At 38.6% G+C, this 24,117-nt stretch overlaps 1 protein-coding gene across 5 annotated transcripts in view; it reads left to right on the top strand.

Annotated features, from left to right (window-relative positions):
• Positions 1 to 24,117, top strand: part of Pibf1 (progesterone immunomodulatory binding factor 1) — a 191,505-nt gene that overhangs the window by 14,571 nt on the left and 152,817 nt on the right. For all 5 annotated transcript variants that reach the window (XM_052732598.1, XM_052732599.1, XM_052732602.1 and 2 more), the window contains exon 6: positions 21,014 to 21,147. In XM_052732598.1, the coding sequence (XP_052588558.1) occupies positions 21,014 to 21,147 (134 nt within the window). The remainder of the gene's footprint in view (positions 1 to 21,013; positions 21,148 to 24,117) is intronic.

Here is a 24,117-nt window from a genome sequence, read left to right as displayed (position 1 = left end):
AGAGGAGCTGGGAGGGGTGAGGGACACCTGGCCAGGCCTGCTGGTTCAGATTCTCGGCTTCTCTTCCTGACATTCCTTCTCTTTATATGTAGAGCCATACACTCCTGACATAGGCATCTTCAGAGGAGGAGAGGAGAAAGTCAGACTTCCTAGGGCCTGTGGCCTGCTGAGGGTGGTAGGGTAGTGGTGAGGGCGCTTTCCCTTTCCAGGGCCGGCTCCTAGCCAGAAGGTGCAAGGCAGAGATCTTATTCTAGTTTTCTTGAAAGGCGTCTTTGAGTTTCAAATACTCTGTATTCCTACGTACCCTACTCCAAGTTGCCATACAGCAGGCAAAGAAATGGTTTTGGTTTGTGGGGTAGTTTTTTAATTATTATTTTTTATTTATTTAATTTTTTTTTGGTAGCAGACAACCTGAAAAATGCATCAGTGGAACCAGGGGCTCCACTGATGCTAAGTTTTTCTGTTTTTCTGAAGTTGGCAAGTGTGAGGAAAAGGTAGTGCTGCTTGGTTCAACAGTGAGATACATTGCTTTGCTAAATCTGGGGACAAGACTGTGCTGTTAAAGGCTGCAACCATAGTAAACTTACAGAGCTTTAGAAAGATGTGACCCAGAAAAATATTCATTTTTATTCATCATTATTTGAATGATCTCCTCATACAACAATTCAGTAATTATGCAGTGTTCAACTTACTCATACTTAAGGTTGGGTGTTTTAAAGGGAGTGATGTGGATCTTATAAATGCCTAATTTGAAAATTCAATAAAATATGGATTTTGAGAAGTGTAATAGCTACATGGCCTTAGAATTTTAAGGTGTGTCAATGGCGAACTTGAACTTAAGTTCATGTGTAATCTCAGTGTTAATGGAGCGATGAGAGCAGGGCTAATTTAAGAGGTTAACAAATTGCCTGCCTGACTGGAGACCCCAGGAACTGTAAACACATAAACCGAGCCTTATCTGAGCTTATTAAATGAGTATGGGATGAGATTTCATTTAAATCATATGTGTATAAAAAATACAGAATTAAATTCATAAATTTTTCAAAAAGCTAATGATAAGGTTCCAAATTTTTTACTAAATTTTGACACTTTTTTAAAAATTGTAGTAAAGATACATTTCACATTGAGGCAGGCAGGCCAACTATTGGGTTGAACCTGCAGAATTCTCCTGTCTTGTAGCACTGAAGCTCGCCGTAGACACTAATCCCCCTTTGCTCTCCCTGCCCCTGCGAACCACTTTTCTGCTTTGTTTCTATGGTTTTGATTACTTTAGACACTGCATGTGAATGGACTCATGCAGCGTTAATATTTATTTCACTTAGTGTATCATCAGATTCATCCATGTTTTAATATAATTTCCTTTTTGAAGATCTTTAATAATATGAGCACCTGCCACATTTCTTTATTCATCTGCAGTGGACATCTGGGTTGATTAAACTTCTTGACAATATTTGACAGACTTTTAAGAATGGTTATCTTGATTTCTGAGGGAATTGCTTTTCTCATTAGCAGTTGACGGGTAAGAACCAAAATATAGGAAAGAAAAAGATTTCAATGAAAATATAACTAACCATTCTCTGTTAAGTCTAGTGTTATTAAATATTCAATAGTTTAACTTATTACATTGATGAGGAAGAACAAATTACGATTTCAAGCTTTGCAAGATTTGTCTGAGCATGGAGCACAAAATAGCGAGGCAAGTTGAGGGGCTGTTTGAGCTTATGACTTGAAGGCTCTCCTTTTTCATGTAAGCTGTCAGTTTACATATCCAAATTAGCATGTGCAAAATTGACCACATTATTATAGAAAGGTGAAAACATACATACTATTAGCTGACTAATAGTATTTCATTGCTACAATAAATACTTGATATAATCAAATTATAAGAGAAATGCTTTATTTTGACCGCCAGGTTTTTTTTGTTTGTTTGTTTGGTTTTTTTTTGTGTGTGTGTGTGTCAGTCCATGGTTGGTTGGCTCTGTTGTTAAGGGGCCTGGTTTAAGATTACACACCGTGGTTGGGAGTGCATAACAGAGTGAAACAGAGAGGGAAACAGCCAGATCCCACAACCCCTATGAGAACAAATCCCCTGGAGTCCTCCCATGAGAGAGACCCTTAAAGGTTCCCGTCACCTGCCAGTAGCAAACTCAAACCAGACTGTGCCTAATGCATGGTTCTTTGTGCACACTCACAATCCTAACGGTAACAATAACTTAAAAGGATTTTACAGTAAACACCAGTATATATAGGACATAATTCTACCGTTAACATTTCTGCTTGTTTTGTGTTATACATATATGTTATAGGGTATAGAGGTCTTTCCCTCAATTGTATTTAATTTTGTGAGAAAGTTCTAGACTCTTTTCTTCATGTATTGGTAGTGTCTTCATTTTCTGCTGAAGACTATTCCATTGTGTATATTCCTACATGTATTAACTGATAGGCATTTGATATGCTTCCATTTTAGAGACTTATAAATAAAGCTGCTACAATATTTGCACATGGATTTATATATACACATATGTTCTCATTTCTTTTAGGTAAATCTTTAGGTGTGGAATTTTTTGCTTCAAGTATTTTTATTTGATAATTTATTAAAGCTTTTATTTCTAGGCTACTTACTATAAATATGTCATCTTTCATGCCTTTCAGGTAGCTGCTTAGAATAATGCTGCTAATTCCAGTGCATAGGTCACCTCGGTGTGTCTCTGTGTTTGTCTTTCCTTTAAGCATATGTCACATGTTCCTTTTAACTTTCTTTTTTAACAATTCATCAGAGAGTACAATTAGGACAGAACTGATGTTTTTAGTTTAGGAGATGAGCTTCACTAGGCCCAGACTCTCTACTGTGTCCATTTGGTAGCAGGACACATTTCAGTTCTGCTATTCTGACCTTTGTGGTCTAGAGTCTGTCCCATATGTGTATTGATCAGCGGGCCAACAACCTGGGCACATCACCCACGGAATCCAGTTCTCTTTTGGCTGTCTCTGGAATTCCTTCCTCCCTTGACTGCAGGTGTAGCTGTCTTCTGACTCTGCCAGGTAGAGACTGAGGACCTTGCACTCCACTATTGTGTGTCCAGCATGGCATAGAAGGGCCTGCCCTCGTGCTAAACACATTGAGAACAGACAGACAGAGCTGGGAAACCACCCAAGTGCTGGTCTCTTCCACTAGTTGAGGCACCCTCTGGCATGGGACTGGCTTCCGGCTTTCCTGGGCCTCATCCTTGAATCTGCCGTAGTACTAGTGAGACGGAGCTTGTTTGTCCATTACCTTAGGCAGAGTGGTGGTAAGCTTGTCTACACACAAGAAATATACTCTATGGATGAAGAATATTTGGCCTTGAGATCTTTGTAGAAAGAATCTTAGTTTCATTGGAAACTATTTTTCTCATTTGGGGTTTACTGATACGAATGAATGATAGCACATTTTTTTACCATTACATATGAAAGAAAGTACTAGAAGCAGAACTTGAAAAAAGTTATCAGTTGTTTTAGTAGTTTAGACTCCTTGCATTAGTCATTCTTAATCCCTGAGGAAGCAGTGAAGTTGAGAGCATAGAAATGAAAATCAGGTCATTGGGAAGCTGAGCTTAGCAAAGATACAGAAAGACTGGGAGATGATGAGTGGACACAAACAGCTAAGAACAATTAGTGAGCTGGAAAAATATCTAGTAAGTTATTGACTTGAAAGAGAAGGCATTCAAAGGCCGGGCAGCAGTGGCGCATACCTTTAATCCCAGCACTCGGGAGACAGAGGCAGGCGAATCTTTGTGAGTTCGAGGCCAGCCTGGTCTACAGCATGAGTTCCAGGACAGGCACCAAAACTACACAGAGAAACCCTGTCTCGAAAAACCAAAAAAAAAAAAAAAAAGAAGAAGAAGAAGAAGAAGAAGAAGAAGAAGAAGAAGAAGAAGAAGAAGAAGAAGAAGAAGGCATTCAGTAATTCAGTAGTACAAGTTCAAATACAAAGACTTTCCAGCTGAGAAGCACAGGGAAACTTAGAAGCTAAGGCAGAAGCTGAAAACTGGAGACATCTCAGCAACAACAGCTTGGTAGTGATGTCCTAAGAGAAACTTGGACATTTATTTGCTATGTCTCTGAATTTTGAGACTGATAATTAAGGAATTAAACTTTTGTTTTAAAACTGTTCAGCTTGCGAGATCCAAAATGGCCTTAGTGTGTATTTTAACCACATGGTGGCAGTATATACCCAACTATTATCTTTAAGACAAACAAAAAACAGCTTTAGGTTATTTGGAAAATCTTGCTTTTGAACTAGCATGGTACTGACTTGCCTTTTATTTGTATTTCTTATTTCCAGTCATCTGCCTACAACACTAAATGCTATTTTTCCTAATAAAGTTCAGTTGTTCTATAGCTGTGAGAAATATGAAAAACAAAAACCTTTCTTCCATGATATATGTTCTTCAAACCAAAGGTCCTTCTGTTACTACACTAATTTCATAACCATGCCTACCAAAACATTGAGAGATTTTAATGCCACACAATTATAGTAAACATAGCCCTGCCTCATTCAGATAATCAGTTCATTCATGGCAGGTAGGTGAGAAAAGTTCCAGATACTTAATAACATAATTCTTGACCTTTAAAAAAGAAATGACTTCCTAAAATGACAATTTTAATGCTCTTGGGACTTTCTTGTGAATTTGTTTCTAGATCTCTAATTATTTGGAATATGTAGATACTACAGGGCAAAATGTGATTGACTTTTTACTTTAAGTCTGAGATTTCTAAGTGTAGTAGAATTCTAACCTGCTTTGAGCTGTGCTGCATTTATAAACTTGTCTGTGGTACTTAATATATAAGTGCTCATAGGTATCTTTATTATAAATTTCCTTCGTGTGTGTGTGTGTGTGTGTGTGTGTGTGTGTGTGTGTGTGTGTGTGTGTTTATGATTGGTGTGTATGTATAGCACTCAGAGGCCAGAGGGGAATGTTGGGAGTCCTGCTCTATCATTCCATGCATCATGCCTTTAAGGCAGGGTCTTTGACTGAACCTGGAACTTGATTGGCGGCCAGCAAGCCCCAGTGATCCTCCAGCTTCTGCCTCTCATATCACTGAGGTTCAGGGTACACTCACTGTCAGCATTTCACACGCTTGCTGGGGCTTTGAACCCAGGGCCTCATGCTTGCACAGAAGCCCTTCTGTCCAGCGAGTGGTATGCAGTGCAGCTAAGCTGTGTGCAGCTGTTTTACTATTGTAGAGTGAATGCGACATACTTCTTTCCTTCCAAAGGAAGCAGTGTGAACTGTACTGGGTAAGGCCTTAGGGAGTCTACACTTACTAACGCTTTAAGTTCATGAGGATATGGTGAAACACATTTCATGAGAGCTTTGTAACTAGTAAGTTTGTAGCTGGAGAATTCTCTCCAGGTCCCGCCAAGCCCTGGCAGTCCAACAGCCCACTTACAAAATAAACACACAGACGCTTATATTATTTAAACTGTTTGACCTAATGGCTCAGGCTTCTAGCCATCTAGTGCTTACATCTTAAATTAATCCATTTCTATAAATCTATACCTTGCCACGTGGCTCGTTGCTTACCGACATCTTCACATGCTGCTTGTCATGGCGGCGGCTGGCAGTGACTCCCTCCGCCTTCCTGTTCTCTCAGTTCTCCTCTCTGTTAGTCCCACCTATACTTCCTGCCTGGCTACTGGCCAATCAGTATTTTATTTATTGACCAATCAGAGCAACAGATTTGACATACAGACCATCCCACAGCAGAAGTTCAACTATGTTTTGTTAAACTTCCTTGTTTAGAACCTTGAGTACATTTCTTGAGAAAAACCCTGCAAGATTACCTAGAGGCTAATCAGCAGTATCTATAGATGAATAAGACAGCTAATTTAATTTGTATGAAAATGAGGTGTTTCATTAATGATACATACTTGTTTAAGTGTTGTGTTTCAGGGTTTATAAACTGTTTTCTCAGATTCTTTTTATTCTGTTCAGTTTATAAGCTTAAATTTCCTTTATAGGATACATGCTTAAGACACTACCCATCAGACACAATTATCCTAGAGTGTGAAACATATTCACTAGGAAATAACAATATATTTGCCTCTTCATATTAAATTAAATAACTGATTAATCTTTCAAATCATGGACATCCACATGGATTCCAATTTTAGTCTGAGATAGAACTAAAGATCTCATTTTCAATAAAACTCAAGATTCTAGTGAGATAGGTACATGGACTCTGAACATGAATCATTTGAGAATAAAACAGGTTTTGTTTGTTCATTTAATTGATGACATCTTTGCATTTTAAAGTCAAATTTGAGTGCTTTGATTTTTTTTTTTACTTTTGTCTTTGATATAAAAGTAACATTTTAAATATTTTATTATTTAACACATGAGGATAAGATTGGAGTCACACTTTATAATTTGTTATTACTAAATTTCATTTCTGACCTATGCATTTAAAATCTTGCTTTTTTCGAGAACCTGTTGAAATTTCACGCATACTGCAGTGACCTAGCTAGCACGATGTCAGCTTCAAGTCTGCCATCGGATTAGAAGCCTCATTTAACTCTTTGTTTCCTACATGCTGTATGAGGAAAGAGGCTTTTAAAAATTAACATGCCCTTTTCTTTTCCTTACATTTGTTCCTGCTTTATGTCTTAAGTAACCCATCGACACTTTTGAACTTCAATTTGGGGAGCAGGTTGTGAGTAGTTTAATTGATGTTGAGATGAAATTTTGAACCCAGTGGCCAAGAGGATGATCATGATACAGTATCGGGGAAACACCCTCTGGAGAGATCTCATAAATACCTTGGATTAACTCCGATGTCCTATGACCACTTCATTCTGTTGGTCTTGAATGTTCCACCTCTTTCACTAGATATAGAATAATTCATTGGACTCGGCTGTCTTCATAGAGCTCAACTGTAAACCCATCTGGCTAATTAGTTTTTGAACCTGGACAGTGGTAAACTTTCACTTACTTGTATAGCATTTCCCTGGTAATGGTTTAAGTTCTGCATTTCTACACATTTGTAAGCTCAGCTTTCTTTCACACAGAATACAGTGTTTCTTCACCCAGAGTCTGAAAGCATATTTACGATCATTAAAAAATATTTATTATATAATTTATGTGGTGTCTGTGCTTGTGTGTGCAAGTGTGCATACATGGATAGGTCAAAGGACAGCTTATGGGAGGAAGTTCTTTCCTCCCACCACGTGGGTGCTGGGATGGAACTCAGGTGGTCAGGCCTGGCAGCAAGCCTCTTTACCCACTGAGCCACCTCACTGGCCCTTTTTTGTTGTTTTAAATTTTATACTTTAATTTCTTTAATGGTTCAGTTATTAGTAGATGTGTATGTTCAGTGTTGTGGATAGATAATTTGTATTGTCATTGTGAGGTCAGTGTCCAGACTGAGGCAGGAGTATGGTGAGTTTGAGGCCCAACCAGGGCTGCATGATGAAAGTCTGTCAGAAAACCTCAAAGACAAACCTAAACAAACCAACCAAAAATGAATAGGCTTAATGTGAATTCCTTAGTGCCAGAGTTGAAAAAGGATAGGTTAAGTTATGGGAACAGTTGGCAGGAAGACAATATTAATATCAGATAAGGTAGAATTTAAAATTAAAGCCATACAACAGAATAACAAATGTCTTATGATAAAACGTGATGTTGTAGAGAGAAACTTTTATATGGTGAATGGCATGAGATCTTAATAAGACACAATAAGGTTTGGGAAGTTTAATTTGCTTCTGAGAGAACTGGTGTAGATGTGATCAATAAAATAAATGAGGCCTAGGAGAACTAATTCTATCAGTTTTGATATAGCTGTTGTAAAGAGAGCCTAACTGCCCCTGACCAGAGAAAATGGTACTTTTATACATCAGTGGAAAGTTTGCAAGACTACTTTGTATACTTGATCATGTAGGAAACAAATATATTTTTAGGTACAAGTTTTATAGTTTCTATTTTTATCGTAAGTTAATAAAACAAAGACAAAGAATGAAGGGAATTAAACTTCCTTGACAGTTAAGTACATCTTTTGGTTCAAAAAATTTTGGAAAGAAAGCAATGGAAACAAGAATAGTTATGTCAGAGTTCTCAAAGCATATTTAAAATTATACCAGAGAATAATCTATGGCCTTAAAAAAATCTCTTTGCTACTACACAGAAAGACAAACATAAAGATATGCATTCCTCATGTGAGAAAAGTGGAAGAGCCAGGCATGGTTGGGACATGTCTGCCAGGCAGCACTTCCCAAGCTCAAGCCAGTCTCAAAACAGTCTAAAACCAACACAAAACCAAACAATGATGAGAAACAAACTATTGAAAATTAAGTGTGTGTGTGTGTGTGTGTGTGTGTGTGTGTGTGTGTGTGTGTGTGTAACAAGCTTGAAACTGAAAGTGAAGGGTGCCAACAAAATGTAGCTTGTAAGGTAAACAGAAGTGCAGCCCTGAACCCTTTACCATAGGAATCTTATGAAGGTGAGCCAGTGTCCTGCTTGCTAGTCTGGTTACTGCCAGATTCAGAGAGTGATTAGCCCAGCTGGGTTCAAAGTGAATTTCCATCACAACCGTTAAGGCTACTACTCCGAGTACTGAAAAGGATAGAAAATTCTAATGTAATGTAAAAGCAAAACAAAGTAAATTTATAACCTCATTTTATTTGTCCTATGGAAACAAGTTCAAATAAAATGTTCACAAATGCATTCTAACATTATTCATTTATTTTAGGTGTGTGTATGCCTGAATGTGTGTGCCACATGTATGCAGGTACCTGTGAAGGTCAAAAGAGACATCAGATTATCTGGCAATTATGTAACTGGAGTTACACTGAGCCACAGTGAGGGTGCTGGGAACCAAACCAGGGCACTCACTCTTCAAGAGCAATAAACGCTCTGAAAGGTTGAGCCATCTCTCCAGCCTGAGTTCTACCATTATATCAAAATAATTGGAAGGATGGGTTTTGGCTAAGGACCTCCAAGACCAAGTTCTCAGCACAAAGGAGATTTATTTGCCCCAGGAAGACAAAGACAGGAGATAGAGGACAAGGGAGAAGAAGAAGGGAACAAGGGAGAGGGGACAGGAATATCTGTTCCTGAAGGGACAAAGGACTAACTCTGGGTAGAGAGGAGACAGACATACACATAGGCAAATGCTGGTTTATAAAGGTAAAAGGAAAAGCCTGAGCTAGGCTGAGGTGTTTCATTTTAATTGGGTGTGTTAATTAGGTGAGCCAAAGGGGGCTTTTGATTGCTGAATTTCAGTGCTTTGGTAGCTGGGGCTTAGAAGCCAGCCTCAGGAGGAGGAAGTGACCAAATAAGGGAATAGACCTTGGTGGCTAGCTTTAGGAATGTAATCTAATGGCTTTTAGCAGGGCAAAGGGAATAGGGGAGAAGGGCAAGACATGTCAGCGCCATGTTTGCCAAGCTTGAGCTGCGTAGAGTCCCTTCAATCATGATACTTTATAGGATTAGTTAAAGTATATTCCAAACATAGAGAGTAATTGTGTTACAGGTTGAAGGAGAATGGCTATGTGAACATGTTAGTATCTGTAGCAATGGATGGTAGTGTTCAGCTTTTGTACTTGATGAGTCCCCCACCTCCATTTTGAGTGCATTATTTTGCCCATGTGCATCTCTAGCAAGGAAGGTAATGGACTCAATGAAGAAAGCGATCAAATCTGCGCTGGGATGATGGCTCAGCTGTCCCAGCACTTACTGTGCCAGCAAGAGAACCGGAGTCCTGATCCCCAGAACCCATGTCAATGCCAGGTGGGTGTGGTAGCCTCGGAAGCATAAGACAGGTTTCCCCAGCAAGCTGACTAGAGTCTGTGTGTGTCCACTAGTTATGCCTTAACTAAGAGATCTCACTCAAAAGAATAAAGTGGAAGAGCAGTCAACAAAGATTCCAAACATCAGCCTCCTTACCAGTGTGTGTGCACACTCCCACATTCAACCATGCACCTGCACACATTCAAACATACATGTACACATGCATTTGTACCGCATAGACACAAGAAAAGAAAGAAAAAACACCATGAGATCACATTGTTGAGCATGGGAATACCATATCTTAAAAATCTCCCAAAACTCCAGAAGTATTGTTCTGTGATTAATATATTAAGCCAGTTAAGTTATATTCCAGGTTTTTCTTTCTTGATTATTTGGGAGATTCAGAGGAAAGAAATATAATACAGAATTAAGTGTGGGGAACTTATTTTAGTTGATGGCTATGAAAAATAAGTGCTCCAGGATCTCCAAGAGAAGTATGAAAGAGCAGATGTAGTTAAGGGAATGTGAGATACGGTAGGCCAACCAAGAACTCAGTGTAAACGTTAAAGCTTACATAGGCAGCTAAGTGTGGTGTTGGCATGTAAACAGATAAATATAAATAGAAAAAAATTTGTCCTTACATTTTATATGATAGCACAAAATTAATTCCATGTAAGTTAAAAATGTTAGGAGAAAAAAATCACAATTACTTTAACAGTCACTGAGCTTTTTATCTTATAGTCAACATATTTTTAGGAAGTGTAGGAAAGAAATTGTTTCCATTTATAACTGGACTTTAGGATTTCTTTCTTTTTTCAATATAAGAAGAAAATTCAGAAAGATTACCAGTTCTTGTGATTGTTAACATTGGGAATTAAATTTGCTAAGTGCTTAGAATTTATGCTCACTGTTACTTGAACATTACTGTAGTTCTTGGACTGTAGACACCACTAGGTTTTAACTTAAATGTATTTGCAAAGAAGACATGCATAATTAAAATATTTTGATAGCTTTATTTGCTTTGTGATTCTGTGTATTTTCAAATAAGCTTTTAGAAATAATACTCTCAAAAGATGTCCGCAAAAAGTACAAGAATGCTAGTGGAATCCACATTCAAAAAAAAAATAACTTTAAGAATCCCTCATTTCATGTTGTTATTAACAAGCTCTAAGTGAATGTGAATGTGAGACTTACGGGGATCTTGTTGACCTGAAATCTGATGCACTTATTTTGGTAGAAATCAAAGGTGGCTTATCTTTAACACACTTCAGGATATTCATGTCCCAGTGTATGCCAGCCCATAGTCCACCTGAGCAGTCAAGTCATGCTCTGGACTCAGCTGTCACTGCCACCTGCAGCCAGTTACACTCAAGCTGATTAAAGTCAGTTGGTCTGCCTCACGAGCTACAGCTGGTTGGTCATCAATGTATTGCTTATTCCACTTTAGACCATTTCTCTCATTGCAGAAAGTTTTATTGGGTAGCATTGTTCTAGAGGTCAGGGTAAACTCCTTAGCAAGACATAGGAACCCAAAAGCTTTAGACAGAAGGATCAAAAAGATTCCACATATAAAGCTTGATATTTAAAGTATAAATTGGGGAGATATTTGGAACACAGATATAAAATATAATGCCAGTACCATTTTTAAATGCTCTTACAATAAGAACTAGACAAAAATAGATAAAGACATAAAGCGTTTCAGAAGAAGTAAACTCCACATGTTCAGATGCTGCAACTTAAAGATGTCTTAATTTGCTTTCTGTTGCAATGACAAAACACTGACCAAAAACAACTTGGGGAAGAAAGGCTTCATTTGGCTTACACTTTCTCCAGATCTCAGGATAGGAACTGAAGTAGAGACCACAAAGGAGTGCTGCTTACTGGCTTGCTTCCCAGGAGTCTCTCAGTTTGCTTTCTTACACAGCCTGGAACCACCTGCCCAGGGGTAGCAGTGCCCACAGTGAGCTGAGCCCTCCTACATCGAGCATTAATCAAGAAAATAGGCCAGTCTGCTGGGGACAGTTTCCAACTGAAGCTCCACCTCTTCCCAACGACTGCAGTTTGTGTCAAGCCAACAAAAACTAAAGAGCACACTAACGTTTTGAGAAATACAGTTAAAGTAACAATGAGAACTGAGGCTGTAAAAAGACAGAGATCCAGTAACTGAGGTGAATGTAACTAAAACTATAAACCATTTCTGGTGAGAATGTGAACTGATGCAGTCTATTGGACAGATAGCCAGCCACACTGACTAAAATGGAAAACAAGCATCCTTCAAGAGAGGGACTCCACTGTTGTGTCTGTGTGCCATGAAGTACCAGTCTGTAGCATTATGGGTTAACAAGGTTTACTGTGGCATTCTTTGTACAATATGGAGGAGGAAGAGGCCAAAAACAAAGAAAAAGCCATCAATACAATAGCAAGGAAATGGTTGCATAAGCTGTGGTACAGGCTCCACCATGAAATGTTATGCAACCTCAAACATGAATAAACTAGAGAGCATTAGGATTTCCACATGTATGGCTAAATGCTTAAAAAAACTTGCGTGTTCTATTTTGTTGTTGTTGTTGTTGTTGTTCTTAAGGGGAGAAATAACCACCTCTGCCTTTGTGAGTCTAAAGGTATGTGTGGTATCAACATGGAGAGACACCTGTTCGTTGTTCTAAGAATGGGGGTCAGAGGGAAGGAGAAGAATAATTTTCTCTTTTTATTAAATTTTTTTAAATCCTTACCTTAAATTCCATGTACTTGATAACTCTCATATATGTGTATAGTCATTTATTTATGTAAACCATGTTAGTGTCTGTCTAAAGACATTAAATGAAAGACTGAATATATAATTAAGACAGTTTACTAGCAAAACAGAAATGACTCCATGTGCTGATGATAAGTCATCTGTCATTGCTCCATATATTCTCATGTGCTTCAAAAAGTTCCAAACAAAGTAAAGCGAAAACCATGGTGTTTACTCCCATCGATGGATCAACTTAATCCTTTTTTTTTTCCCTACCTATACTTGTTGATACTTGTAGTGCTAGTCTCAATGACTCAAAAGGCACAGTAGGCCTGAAAAGCCATCCTTTGGTTGCATTGATATACTCACATTCTTTGATTGATACATGATACTGTATTAAACTTGGTCTCTTAAATGTTAAGATGAAATTCGAGCTCGGTATGGTGGTACATGCCTATAATTCTAGCTCTCAGTAGGCCAAGGCCACAGGACAGCAAGTTCAAGGCTAGCCTGAGCTATACATTTAGACCTTGTCTCAAGAGGGGAAAGAAATTATGTTTGGATCGGTATCTATTGAAAGCCAGTATTTCGGGTCGGTATCTATTGAAAGCCAGTATTTCGGGTTGGTCTCAATTGTATGCACCCTGGCTATAACATTTGTCATTCAAGGTATCAACGTGATGCTTTTGCCATGCAGATTCTGCCAGAGAAATTACCCAAAGTGAATGAGCTGTTGATCAGTTCCTGTACTCAGTTGTCAGGGCCAGGTAAGATAAGAAGAGTTGACCTAGAGCAGTCACAGACTTGAACTCTTACCATAATCCAGTGTCCACATCTGATGAAAAGTGTCCTTTTTCATCTAGGTTATTTTTCCTTTAAAAATGTCTTCAACTTTAAACTAATAATAAATTTCTTAAAGAACTCACCAAGGACAAAGAGTAGACTCTGGCAGCAGAGCAGACCCTTGGTAGGAAGGGCAGTCTATGCCAGTCAAAGATGAGTTAGGTTCCTTGTTCTTCTCATGATTAATTGTTTCAATTAAAGTATTGATCATGTGACACTCATGGGAATTCTGAGAAATGAATTCTCACTTGCCTGAAACAGTTAAAATGTATTTTGTCCTTCACTGAATGTCTTTCTGATGTAAACTGCTTCTGCCTGGAATCACTAACCTCAGGGCAGTTTGGACGGTGGCATCCTCCCAGCCTCCTTAGTGGCTCTGTCCTGTACAGCCCGGAGAGTACTTCAGTTGTTACCCGTTTATTTGGACACACAGGTTGCCACTTCCTTTTCATTTTGCATGATGCGAGAGACTGCAGATTTGCCCAGATGCCTAGAAATGCATTGTCTCCAGGCTAATCGCCCTTTGGTTGCACAGCTGCTGTTTAAATGTACCTGTTTCGTTTCATCACTGAGTACTTCTCATTTCTCATAGGAACATTTAGACTTGATGTCACTCTACCAAATGATTTTCTGTTAGTTAGGTTTGCTCTTAAAACAGGGTCTATCTATGTAGTCTAGCCTGACCTTGAACTTATTCCTGCCACAGCCTCCCAAGGGCTGGGATTGCAGTTGTGTACCACATTAAAGTGTCAAATGATTTTTTTTTAAATGTGTTCAAGAAATAATCATAGTGATTGTTTTAAGAGGAAGAGTTCAAAATTAACTTTATGTACATGTGATATTTGAAGCCATGAAACCTATAATTAAAATTGAATTTGAGCAATAAATAAAATTAACTTCTGTTGAGTGGTTTTATAGTTACTAAGTTCAAAATAGATCCTTCAAAAAATAACATGAAATTGGGAAAAGGCAAAACTACGTGTGATTTCAAGACCCTAGAGTCTAAATCTGGAATCCTATACAAATCATTCAGCCCTTCTAGGTTTCTTTACCTTGTTTTGTTTCATTTTTAATTTCTTAGGTTTATGTGTTTCATAATGGCGTTTTTATACAAGGGTGTCATTACGTTTTGTTCCTTCATTCCCTAGCACCATGATCCCTCCTCTCTTCCAGCCGGTCCCTTTCTTCCTCAAGTTAGAACCTGCATCTGCTTTCCAGTCACTTGTTATGTTAGCCTGTTTCCCACTCTCTTTGAGCTCATTCTTTACCTCTGATGATCTCTTTTCTAGTTTTGTGACATACACACCCCCACACATATGAATACAGTCACACACACACACACACAATTTCAGTTCTACATATTAAGAAAAAACATGTAATATTTGTCTTTCTAGATATAACTTTATTCAATTAACATTAATTTATAATTATACTCCTCTTGCCATTTTGTGAAATTCCATTGTGTATAAGCATGTGTCCTATTTTCTCTATTTATCTGTGACATCGAAACAGGTTCCGTTTCCTGACTGTTGTGAATAGTGAAGCAATGAACATGAATGTTCAAGTGCCCCTCCGGTGTGTTGTCATGCCCTTGTCTTGAAAATGAGATTTTAGTAGGTTATCGCCAGTGTATTTTTCATCTCTGAAATGCTGAGTATTTAAAAATACCTGCTGTTTGGAATCAAGAAAAATGGATGGCCGGGCGGTGGTGGCACACGCCTTTAATCCCAGCACTTGGGAGGCAGAGGCAGGCGGATCTCTGTGAGTTCGAGGCCAGCCTGGTCTCCAAAGCGAGTTCCAGGAAAGGCGCAAAGCTACACAGAGAAACCCTGTCTTGAAAAACCAAAAAAAAAAAAAAAAAAAAAAAAAAGAAAAATGGATAGAGGGGATGCATCATATTATAATGAAAAATATTATAATGAAAAATCCAGTAGTTGATAACTTAGACAAAGAAAGCACTGTAGGGCAAGACTTTTCTCAGTGTCTTGGGTCAAATAAACAGTAGGGAAATACATAAAGAAAAATGTTTTTCTTCATGACCCCCTACACATAACTCCCTATCCATTCCTATACATGCAATTTCTGCCCAGGTAATATTTCCTTATTGAAGCCTCTTTTTAAAAAGCTCATAAAACATAAAGAAATTGAAATGATACAGCTCAATTTTTCCTGAAGCAAAACTTACCCATTTAAGAACAGATCAAGAAATAGAAATTTCCTTCATACTACCTCTCCAAGACACACACCACAGACACACCACACACACACACACACACACACACACACACACACACACACGCACTACATATACCATATATGTTGCATACAATATTATTGCTTAAGAGGTGATATTTAATCTTGAAATTTGGCTGGAAAACTAGGATTTGTTAGGCACATTAATTTTGAAGTCAGTGTGTCTATGTTTGAGATACCTGTTTTAAATGCTAGGACTGTAGAGTCCATCTTTTACAAACGGTTTACTCTACATATTTCTAGTGCAATGACTAGGGCTACTGGGTATACAGAGTAAGACAGGTCCTTAAGGAGCCCAAGGTCATATGTGGGTACAGGGAAGGAGAGGGTCATAGATAAGACAAAACATACAGTTATAATTACAGATATAATATTTTCTACAAGAGATAGCAAACAACTTAAGTGAAAAAGAATATAACATTAACCCCAGCAGTCAGAAATTTGTTTTCTTCCAGGTACAGAGCTGTCAAGCAGGGACGGTTTTGATACCTCAGACTGTGCTTGTTTTCTCAAGTCGAAAGAGAAATTGATGCTTGGCTATTGATTCACTTACTGTTTGTTATCTAGAAATTTCCAGTTTGAAAGGGGTAATAAATGCAAAGTTTGGGTCTGCTTCTTTATGTATGAAAAGATTTACATTTTTTTTTTGGATCTCTTTCTTTCTTTTTTTTTCCTGAGACAAGGTTTCTCTGTGTTGCTTTGCGCCTTTCCTGGAATTCATTCTGTAGCCCAGGCTGGCCTCAAACTCACAAAGATCCACCTGCCTCTGTCTCCTGAATGCTGGGATTAAAGGCATGCGCCACCACTACCCGGCATCTCTTTCAATCTATATGATGTCCCATCTTGCTTCTTTTCCATAAACATTACTTACAAACCTTCTGTAGTAGGTGCTATGATTATGAGAAACTTTCTCACTCTTTTGCTTATCTTGTGGAAGGCAAAGAATGGCAGCTCATAGCACATGAAATCCACTTTCTAACAGTGAGAGAACATAAAGCAGACATCTTCACTCAAGAGTTGGGGCTCAGTATCTTCCCACATAAGACAGAGAAGAAAGAAGTAGAGGATAAGCCGGGCGGTGGTGGCGCACGCCTTTAATCCCAGCACTCGGGAGGCAGAGCCAGGCGGATCTCTGTGAGTTCGAGGCCAGCCTGGACTACCAAGTGAGTTCCAGGAAAGGCGCAAAGCTACACAGAGAAACCCTGTCTCGAAAAACAAAAAAAAAAAAAAAAAAAAAAAAAAAAAAAAAAAAAAAAAAAAAAGAAGTAGAGGATACAAAATAGTCCAGTGCCTTCTTTTTTTTTTTTTTGCCTTGTCCACAAAATTCTACAGCCGTAAAGTTTGGTTCATTTTTGAGACAATACACTATTTTCCGTTTTCCAGCGCTATGCATTAATCTTCGTTTAATATGGAAATGAGGTCTGCCCGTATCACCCAGGCCGATCTGAACCTTGAAGTCCAGCTGCCTCAGCCTCACAAGTCCTGGGCTCACGAACTGTACCAACATAGCCAGCCCTTCCCTGTGGTTCTCAGAGTAACAAAGCAGATCCCTACCCCACAGCACATAAATTACAACTTTAAGGGGAGATTTTTTTAAACTTTCTATATTAAAAAAAATTTCATACATTATATTCTTCATTTTTTTCTCCTCCTCAATTCCTCCCAGATTCTCCCCAACTGCCTAGCCATCCAACTTTGTCGCCCCCTTAAAAAGTCAACAACAAAAAAACAAAACAAGAAACACATACACCAAATCCCACAAAAATGGACCTCAAAATAAGCAAAAGACCAAAATATTAAAAAAAAAATGCCCAAAGAGGCAAAATGAGACAAAAAGTCTACAAAAATACTATTGAGTTTATTTTTGTTGGTCATCTACTCCCAGGCATGGAGCCTGCCCTGAAGTGTGGTTAATAGACCCAGTGAGACTTCATTGGAATAAAACTCTAATTTCCTTTTCCAGTGGGTATTAATTGCAGATAGCTTCTTGGTTAGGGATGAGAGCCCACCTCCCCATCTCAGTGCTGGGACCCCATCTGGCTTGAACCTGGTCAGGCCCTGTGCGTGACGCGCAGTCTCTGTGACTCCATATGTGCAAATGTCCTGTTGTGTCTGGAAGAGACTATTTGGTTAGAGTCATCCATCACCTCTGACTCTGACAAATCTTTCTGCCTCCTCCTCTGCATAGATATAAGGGGACATTTTTTACTTGAAAAGTCTTAAGAAATTCTTGATATGAAGTATGTGTTTCTACACTGAACTTCTGGCTATGTTTGTTCATGTGGCATTTATCCTGAAAACAAATAATGTGTGTGTGTGTGTGTGTGTGTGTGTGTGTGTATACACGTATGCAAATTCTTCTCCATGACAGGTGTCTGTACATCACATGTTTGAGAGTCACATTCAGATGTGACTGTCCAGACATTTATGCTTTTATCTCCCTTCCCACTGTGTTTTTGTTTTAGATCATTTTCAGTGTTGTGGGTAGAAACTAGGGCTTTGCATGTGCTGGGCATGTGCTGTTTTCCTGAGCTGCACCCCTAGCTCAAGGTCCATAGACTTTTTTTTTTTTTTTACTTCCACCTTCCCAGTAGTACCTGCTTCTTTCTTTGCCTGTGTGCATCATCTGAACACTCACCCCCAGTTCTCAGTTGTGTGCTGCTTTGCCTGTGTGCATCGTCTGAACACTCACCCACGGTTCTCACTTGTGTGCTGCTTTGCCTGTGTGCATCATCTGAACACTCACCCCCAGTTCTCAGTTGTGTGCTGCTTTGCATGTGTGCATCATCTGAACACTCACCCACGGTTCTCAGTTGTGTGCATGTAATCGTAACAAAATTTCCAATGCATATGATTTAATCATTCCTGAAATGTGTGTTCTTCCTCTTCACTACGCTATTCGTTTTCAACCTCTCTCTTGTTGATGACCTTTAATTTTAATTTTCTTTTTATCAAACTAGCCTGAGGCACCTCAGCTTTGTTTGTCTAACTGAGCATTACTGGAGGAAAATCACATTAGCAGCAATAAGCACTTCAAATTCTTTGTTAGCAGCCTCCCGTGGAGCACCTTTATGCTCTGTTTTTTTCTAGTCCTTTCATTTTCCTTGGAAGCTGTTCCTCCCTGTCTACATATCTCCAACTTTTCAGTTCTCATTTTTAGCAGATCACTGGGTGCTTCATTTCACAAAGAAAATGGAAATCCTCAGATGAAAATTCTTACAGTTCTCTGTCAGGAAGCCTATAAACACATACCTGTACCCATTCTGATTTGTTTGTTTTTACTGGTTTTATTGGGAAGAGGCCCATAAAGAGTAGAAAATGCATACCTTTAGGGACTGTCTAGGAATAGTCAGGGTTACTATTGCTGTGATGATGAAACAGGATGACCAAAGTTGGGGAGGGAAAGGGTTAATTTTGCTTATGCTTCCACATTACTGTTCATCATTGAAGGAAGTCAGGACAGGAACTCACCCAGGGCAGAAACCTGGAGGCAGGAGCTGATGCAGAGGCCATGGAAGGGTACTGCTTACTGGCTTGCTCTCCATGGCTTGCTCAGCCTGCTTTCCTATAGAACCCAGGACAACCAGCCCAGGGATGACACCACCCAAAATGGACTGGACCTTCCTCATCAATCACTAAGAAAATGTCCTAGAGGCTTGCCTACAACCCAACCTTATGTAGCCATTTTCTCAACTGAGGTTCTCTCCTCTCAGATGACTCCAATTTGAGTCAAGTTGCATAAAAACTAGCCAGGACAGCAACCAAGTGTGTAATACAACATCATGAAACATAGTAAGGGATAGACTGTGGGCTGTAGTAAATGCTTTTTGATACATTTGTGTACCCACTAAAGAAAAAGAAAAAGACTACCTTGTTGTATATAAAATACCACAAAATGAGATGGGGCTATAGCTCAGTTGGTAGAATACTGGCCTTGTATGCAGGAAGCTCTGGGTTCAGTTCCTAGCATCATGGTAAATGCCTTCTAATCCAAGTGGATTCAGGAGCATCAGAAGTTTAGGCTCACCCTTAGCTAAATAGTGAGTTCATTGCCAGTGAAAGGATATACATGAGACCTTGTCTTAAAATAATAATAATAATAATAATAATAATAATAATAATAATAATAATAATAATGGTGGTGGTGGTGGTGGCGGCTCATGTCTTTGATCCCAGCAGTAGGGAAGCAGAGGCTAGTCTGGTTTACATAGTATATTCCAGGCTAATCAGGACTATGTAATGAGATCTTGTCTCAAAAAAACAAAAAAAAATCACAAAGCAAGGCCATAGTAAGTACTCAGATATGTTTGTTTCAGTCTCCACTTCTCTGTCTTCTGTCCCTACCATTGAATCCTTCAAGAATTTTGCTGCTTTGTCCCTCAGGAGCTCAATACTGTTTGCTGCTTCATCCCCTTAGAGTGCCGTTTCCTGTTGTTTCTGACTCACATCTGCGGACCCTTTGTTTCTTTGATATTCCTTTAGATTTCTTGGACGTCTTATCTTTTGCCCATCCTTTAAATGGTTGTATTCCTCATGTTTATACTCCTCTGGATTATGTCATAGTCTTTGCAGTTATTAAACTACAGATATGTCTGTGATCCTTCAGGAAGTCAAAGCCAAGAGGAAGTAGTATAAACATATTAATGTATAGTTAATGAACACTCATTATGTGTTGTGAATTTTGTAAGCACTTTACATGTATTGTTTGATATAATCTTTACAAGAATTCCATGAGGTAAACACTGATGTTTAGACAAATGTCATACTTTAAGTTACTCACTTCTAAAAACTAAAATCTGGAACCTACCTACCTAATCACAGAACTACACCCTCTCCCAAGACAGTGATATGATTAATGGTGTTTAGAGATGAAGCGTTCTTTGGCAGAACTGAATCTTCTTTTAGGATATAGGTATTTAATTGATGTACAGGATGATCCCTGGGAAGTAACACAGCATCCTCAGCTAAATCCTATAATGAGCTCAGTAGCATTCCATTCTCACAAAGAACCCCAGTGTAGGATCCTGGCCATGATGTTCAACCAAAGCAAAACACTGTTTGCAGGTTTCCCACAATTATGTCTTTCAACCAGCTCTTGATAGAAATTTGGAGGCTGCTGTTTCAGTGTTTTATGTATCTTATGTTTTCAACAGGGAATAAACTGTCTTACTCATCTTTGTATGTACAGTATCTAGCCCAAACCAGTTCATAGAAGTAATTTAATAGTTTTGGATTTAATTTACAAATAATCTTGTGAATTCAAGATGACCTGTCTTTGAGTAACTAACTATTATAAATAATGTGAATATGTTTTAGTTTAATTATAAGGTCATTTCATAGCATATAGAAGAATTCAATACAAAATTTGGTCTCCTATGTTCATTTTGAAATGAGTAATTCTTCCCTTGACTTCTAGACATATGAGGAGGATAGAAAAGGTAACTCTGAACTTCAGATTCGATGTCAGCGCTTAGCCTTGGAATTGGCAGACACCAAACAGTTAGTTCAGCAAGGTGACTACCGTCAAGAGAACTACGACAAAGTCAAGAGGTAAAGGTGGCCATGGGGATTGTCGCTGTTAGTGTTCTCCGCAGTCACCCGAATTTGTACCCCCACATAGTCGTTTCTCCACTTCCTCCTTCAGTGTGTGAAAATATGCAGCGTGGTGGGCATCAGCTGTGGTTTTCTACTGGTGCTTTTTAGTTTGTGGAGAAGTTGCCACCACCCTTTCAGATGTAAGAGAAATGGGACCCCTGTAAAATGCTTTGTGTGAATACTCACTAAGTGTTATTTGATGAATTTCATGTAATGTCAATTTAAGTGTAAGATTAACCAAAGGAGATCAGGTGGCTGTGGTGCACACAGCCATCACTTAGAAGACAAAAGCAGGCAGATCTCTGAGTCCAAGGCCAGCCTGGTCCAGGTCAAGCATAGCCAGCACTACACAGAGACACTGTGTCTCAAAAAACAAAACAACAAGAAAAGATCAACCAAAGGACAATTGTCAACAGTTTAGAGTATGTTAGTACTGTATCTTTGCAGATAGAGTGGATTTATCTTACTTGTTCATTTAGTATATCTGCTTCAGCTAGAATTCTTGAAGTTCAGCAGTCAGTCAATGAATATTAGAATGTTTTAAGTGAATTTACAGAGATTTAGCCAATATATTAGTGCTTCCATTCCCACCTTGACTGGTGTGTGGTATGTAATAGTATTTATCATTATTCTCTAATATGGTAATTATCTGATCTTGAAATTTATGAGAGCTATAGTCAGTGAACTCCTGAATAAAGCTGAATTTTGAAAGAAATATTTTATTTTTATTAACTTTTTATTAGCATAATTAATAATACATAATAATGGGTTTTGTTATGATATTTTCATATATACACACATATATATATATAGATAAAAAACATATTTTGATCATATTCACCCCTTACCACCCTTGTTGTCTCCCTCCCACTCCCACTGAACCTCCTTTTCCCTCCAACTTATTCCCTAAGAAGCATTTTAAAATGAAGTAATTTCAGATGGTAAGATGATACTTACAATTGATATTTTGATTTCATATTTTCCTCTCTATATCTACAGAAATGGTAAATAAAATGAGAAAAATTATAATCATCAGAATAATCCACAGCTCCCTGATTCATTCATCAGTAAATGAAACAAGTGTAGTTGATAATTATCAAGGCTGCATAATAGAATCATGGATATTCATTATAGTGTCTCTATTTTTTAATGTTTCTATTTTTTATAATAAAAAACTAGAAAGAAAAATATAACCTGATTAAAAAGTATAATCACTTCTGTATGTTAAAAATAGGACAGTAAAAAAACGGGGGTGGGGGGAGGGTTTCAACTAAACCTTGGGTTCGTGAATAAGTTAAAAACAAATTGTAGACAAGCCATGTATGGTGGCAACAGACGTGTAATCCCAGCCGGCCTTTGAGAGGCTGAAGTAGGGAGATGATGAGTTCTTGAGTGCAGTGTGGGCTCTCACAAAAGTCCTGGTTCAAATACCAAGCCTGGTACTCTATGTAGCTCACTGGGAGATCACTGTGACCCCGGGTTCGGCCACCAGCACTACACAGAATAAAAAGAGAAGGACAAGCCATGAAAATATAAGGTAGCCTGGGGGATATGCCCCTTGATAAGTTCTCACAAATATATAGACATATAGATATTACATTATCTCTAGAATTCAAGGGCTTCTGAATAACAGATTTATTTCTACGTAAAATTCTATGTGGCAGTTAAAACCATTAACTTACATTGGAGTCACTTTTGTTTCAACAGTTCTACAGCTTCTGGCATAACATCATGTTTCCTTGACCCTTTCTCTAAAGAGCTCTGATTTCTAGTAACAGGAAGTGGTATTTCAAAATTAGTATTTGGGCTGTGATCATTGCTATATCAGCTATTATTCCTTGGCAAGGACAGGAGAGAGGGAAGCCAGAAGAACGTGACACACTGGACGAAATTATATTGATACTTGCAGTTCCAGTTAACACCACAGTAGAAACTGAAGCACCTCCAGGCAACTAAATACAATATAGTATACCTGGGTATAAAAATAAATACTGACAATTATGAGTTATAAGCCATTGATAGAATACGAACCTACAAGGGCGTGCTAACACTAAATGAGGAAAGAAGATCTGAACAGTACCATTTCAACTAATAAACATATGAGTATGTCAGGATGGCTGCTTTATAGCCTCATTAATCATTTTATTCTGAATCATCAATGGAATCTGCAGCCTCGGGTAAAATCTGTCAGAGAATAGGATGTATCTTTCATCTACGTGGCATATTGAAAAACAAGGGAAAAGAAAACAATTCTCCTGTGGCAGTCCAGGAGTCCGTGGAGTAAAGTCCCGAGGCTGTTGTGACTAGGGAAGAGGAGTTCGGAGCAAAAGTATTGCTCTGCTCAGTTTTAAAGATGCCCGTTGAGGGGTTTGGCCCGTTCGTAGTTTTGCTGTTCTGGGAGAGAGCTAGTCCGAAGGAGAAACTTAAAATACCTGGCTTAATCGTAAGCACTGTGTGAAGGAAACAGTGCCCTGAAAGCCTGCCTGTGTGTTGCTGTGCAGTACCAGTTAAAAATTATGATGGATTTTTGACCCTAATAAAGCCTGAAGCTATATTTCATTTCTTTCTTTTTTTTTTTTAACTGTTTAAAAGCTTTAACTTGAAGGTAAGAGTGGAGCCCTGTGAGATGGCTCATGCTTGTAGTCACAGCATGGGAAAACTAAGACAGGAGGATTGCTATGAGTTGTTGGCTAGTGTGAACTGAGTGAGACCATGTCTGAAACGACAACAGCACCAACCAAAACCTAAATGATAGTGAGGAAGAATAAAATTGAACCTTAGAAAGAACTGTGACCTTTACGGCTTAGTGTAGTTTACGCATGTATGTAACACTAACTCTAAATGTGCATTGTTACTGACCTGAACATGGTCTTGAACCTTCAGAATTTGAAAAGTAGACACACAAAAGCCCCACTGTTCTGGTCA

This window comes from Peromyscus californicus, unplaced genomic scaffold (assembly GCF_007827085.1).
Source record: "Peromyscus californicus insignis strain IS unplaced genomic scaffold, ASM782708v3 Scaffold_12__1_contigs__length_115047231, whole genome shotgun sequence".
Classification (NCBI taxonomy): domain Eukaryota; kingdom Metazoa; phylum Chordata; class Mammalia; order Rodentia; family Cricetidae; genus Peromyscus; species Peromyscus californicus.
Note: the sequence above shows the minus strand (reverse complement) of the source record. Positions and strands in the feature narration are given on the sequence as shown.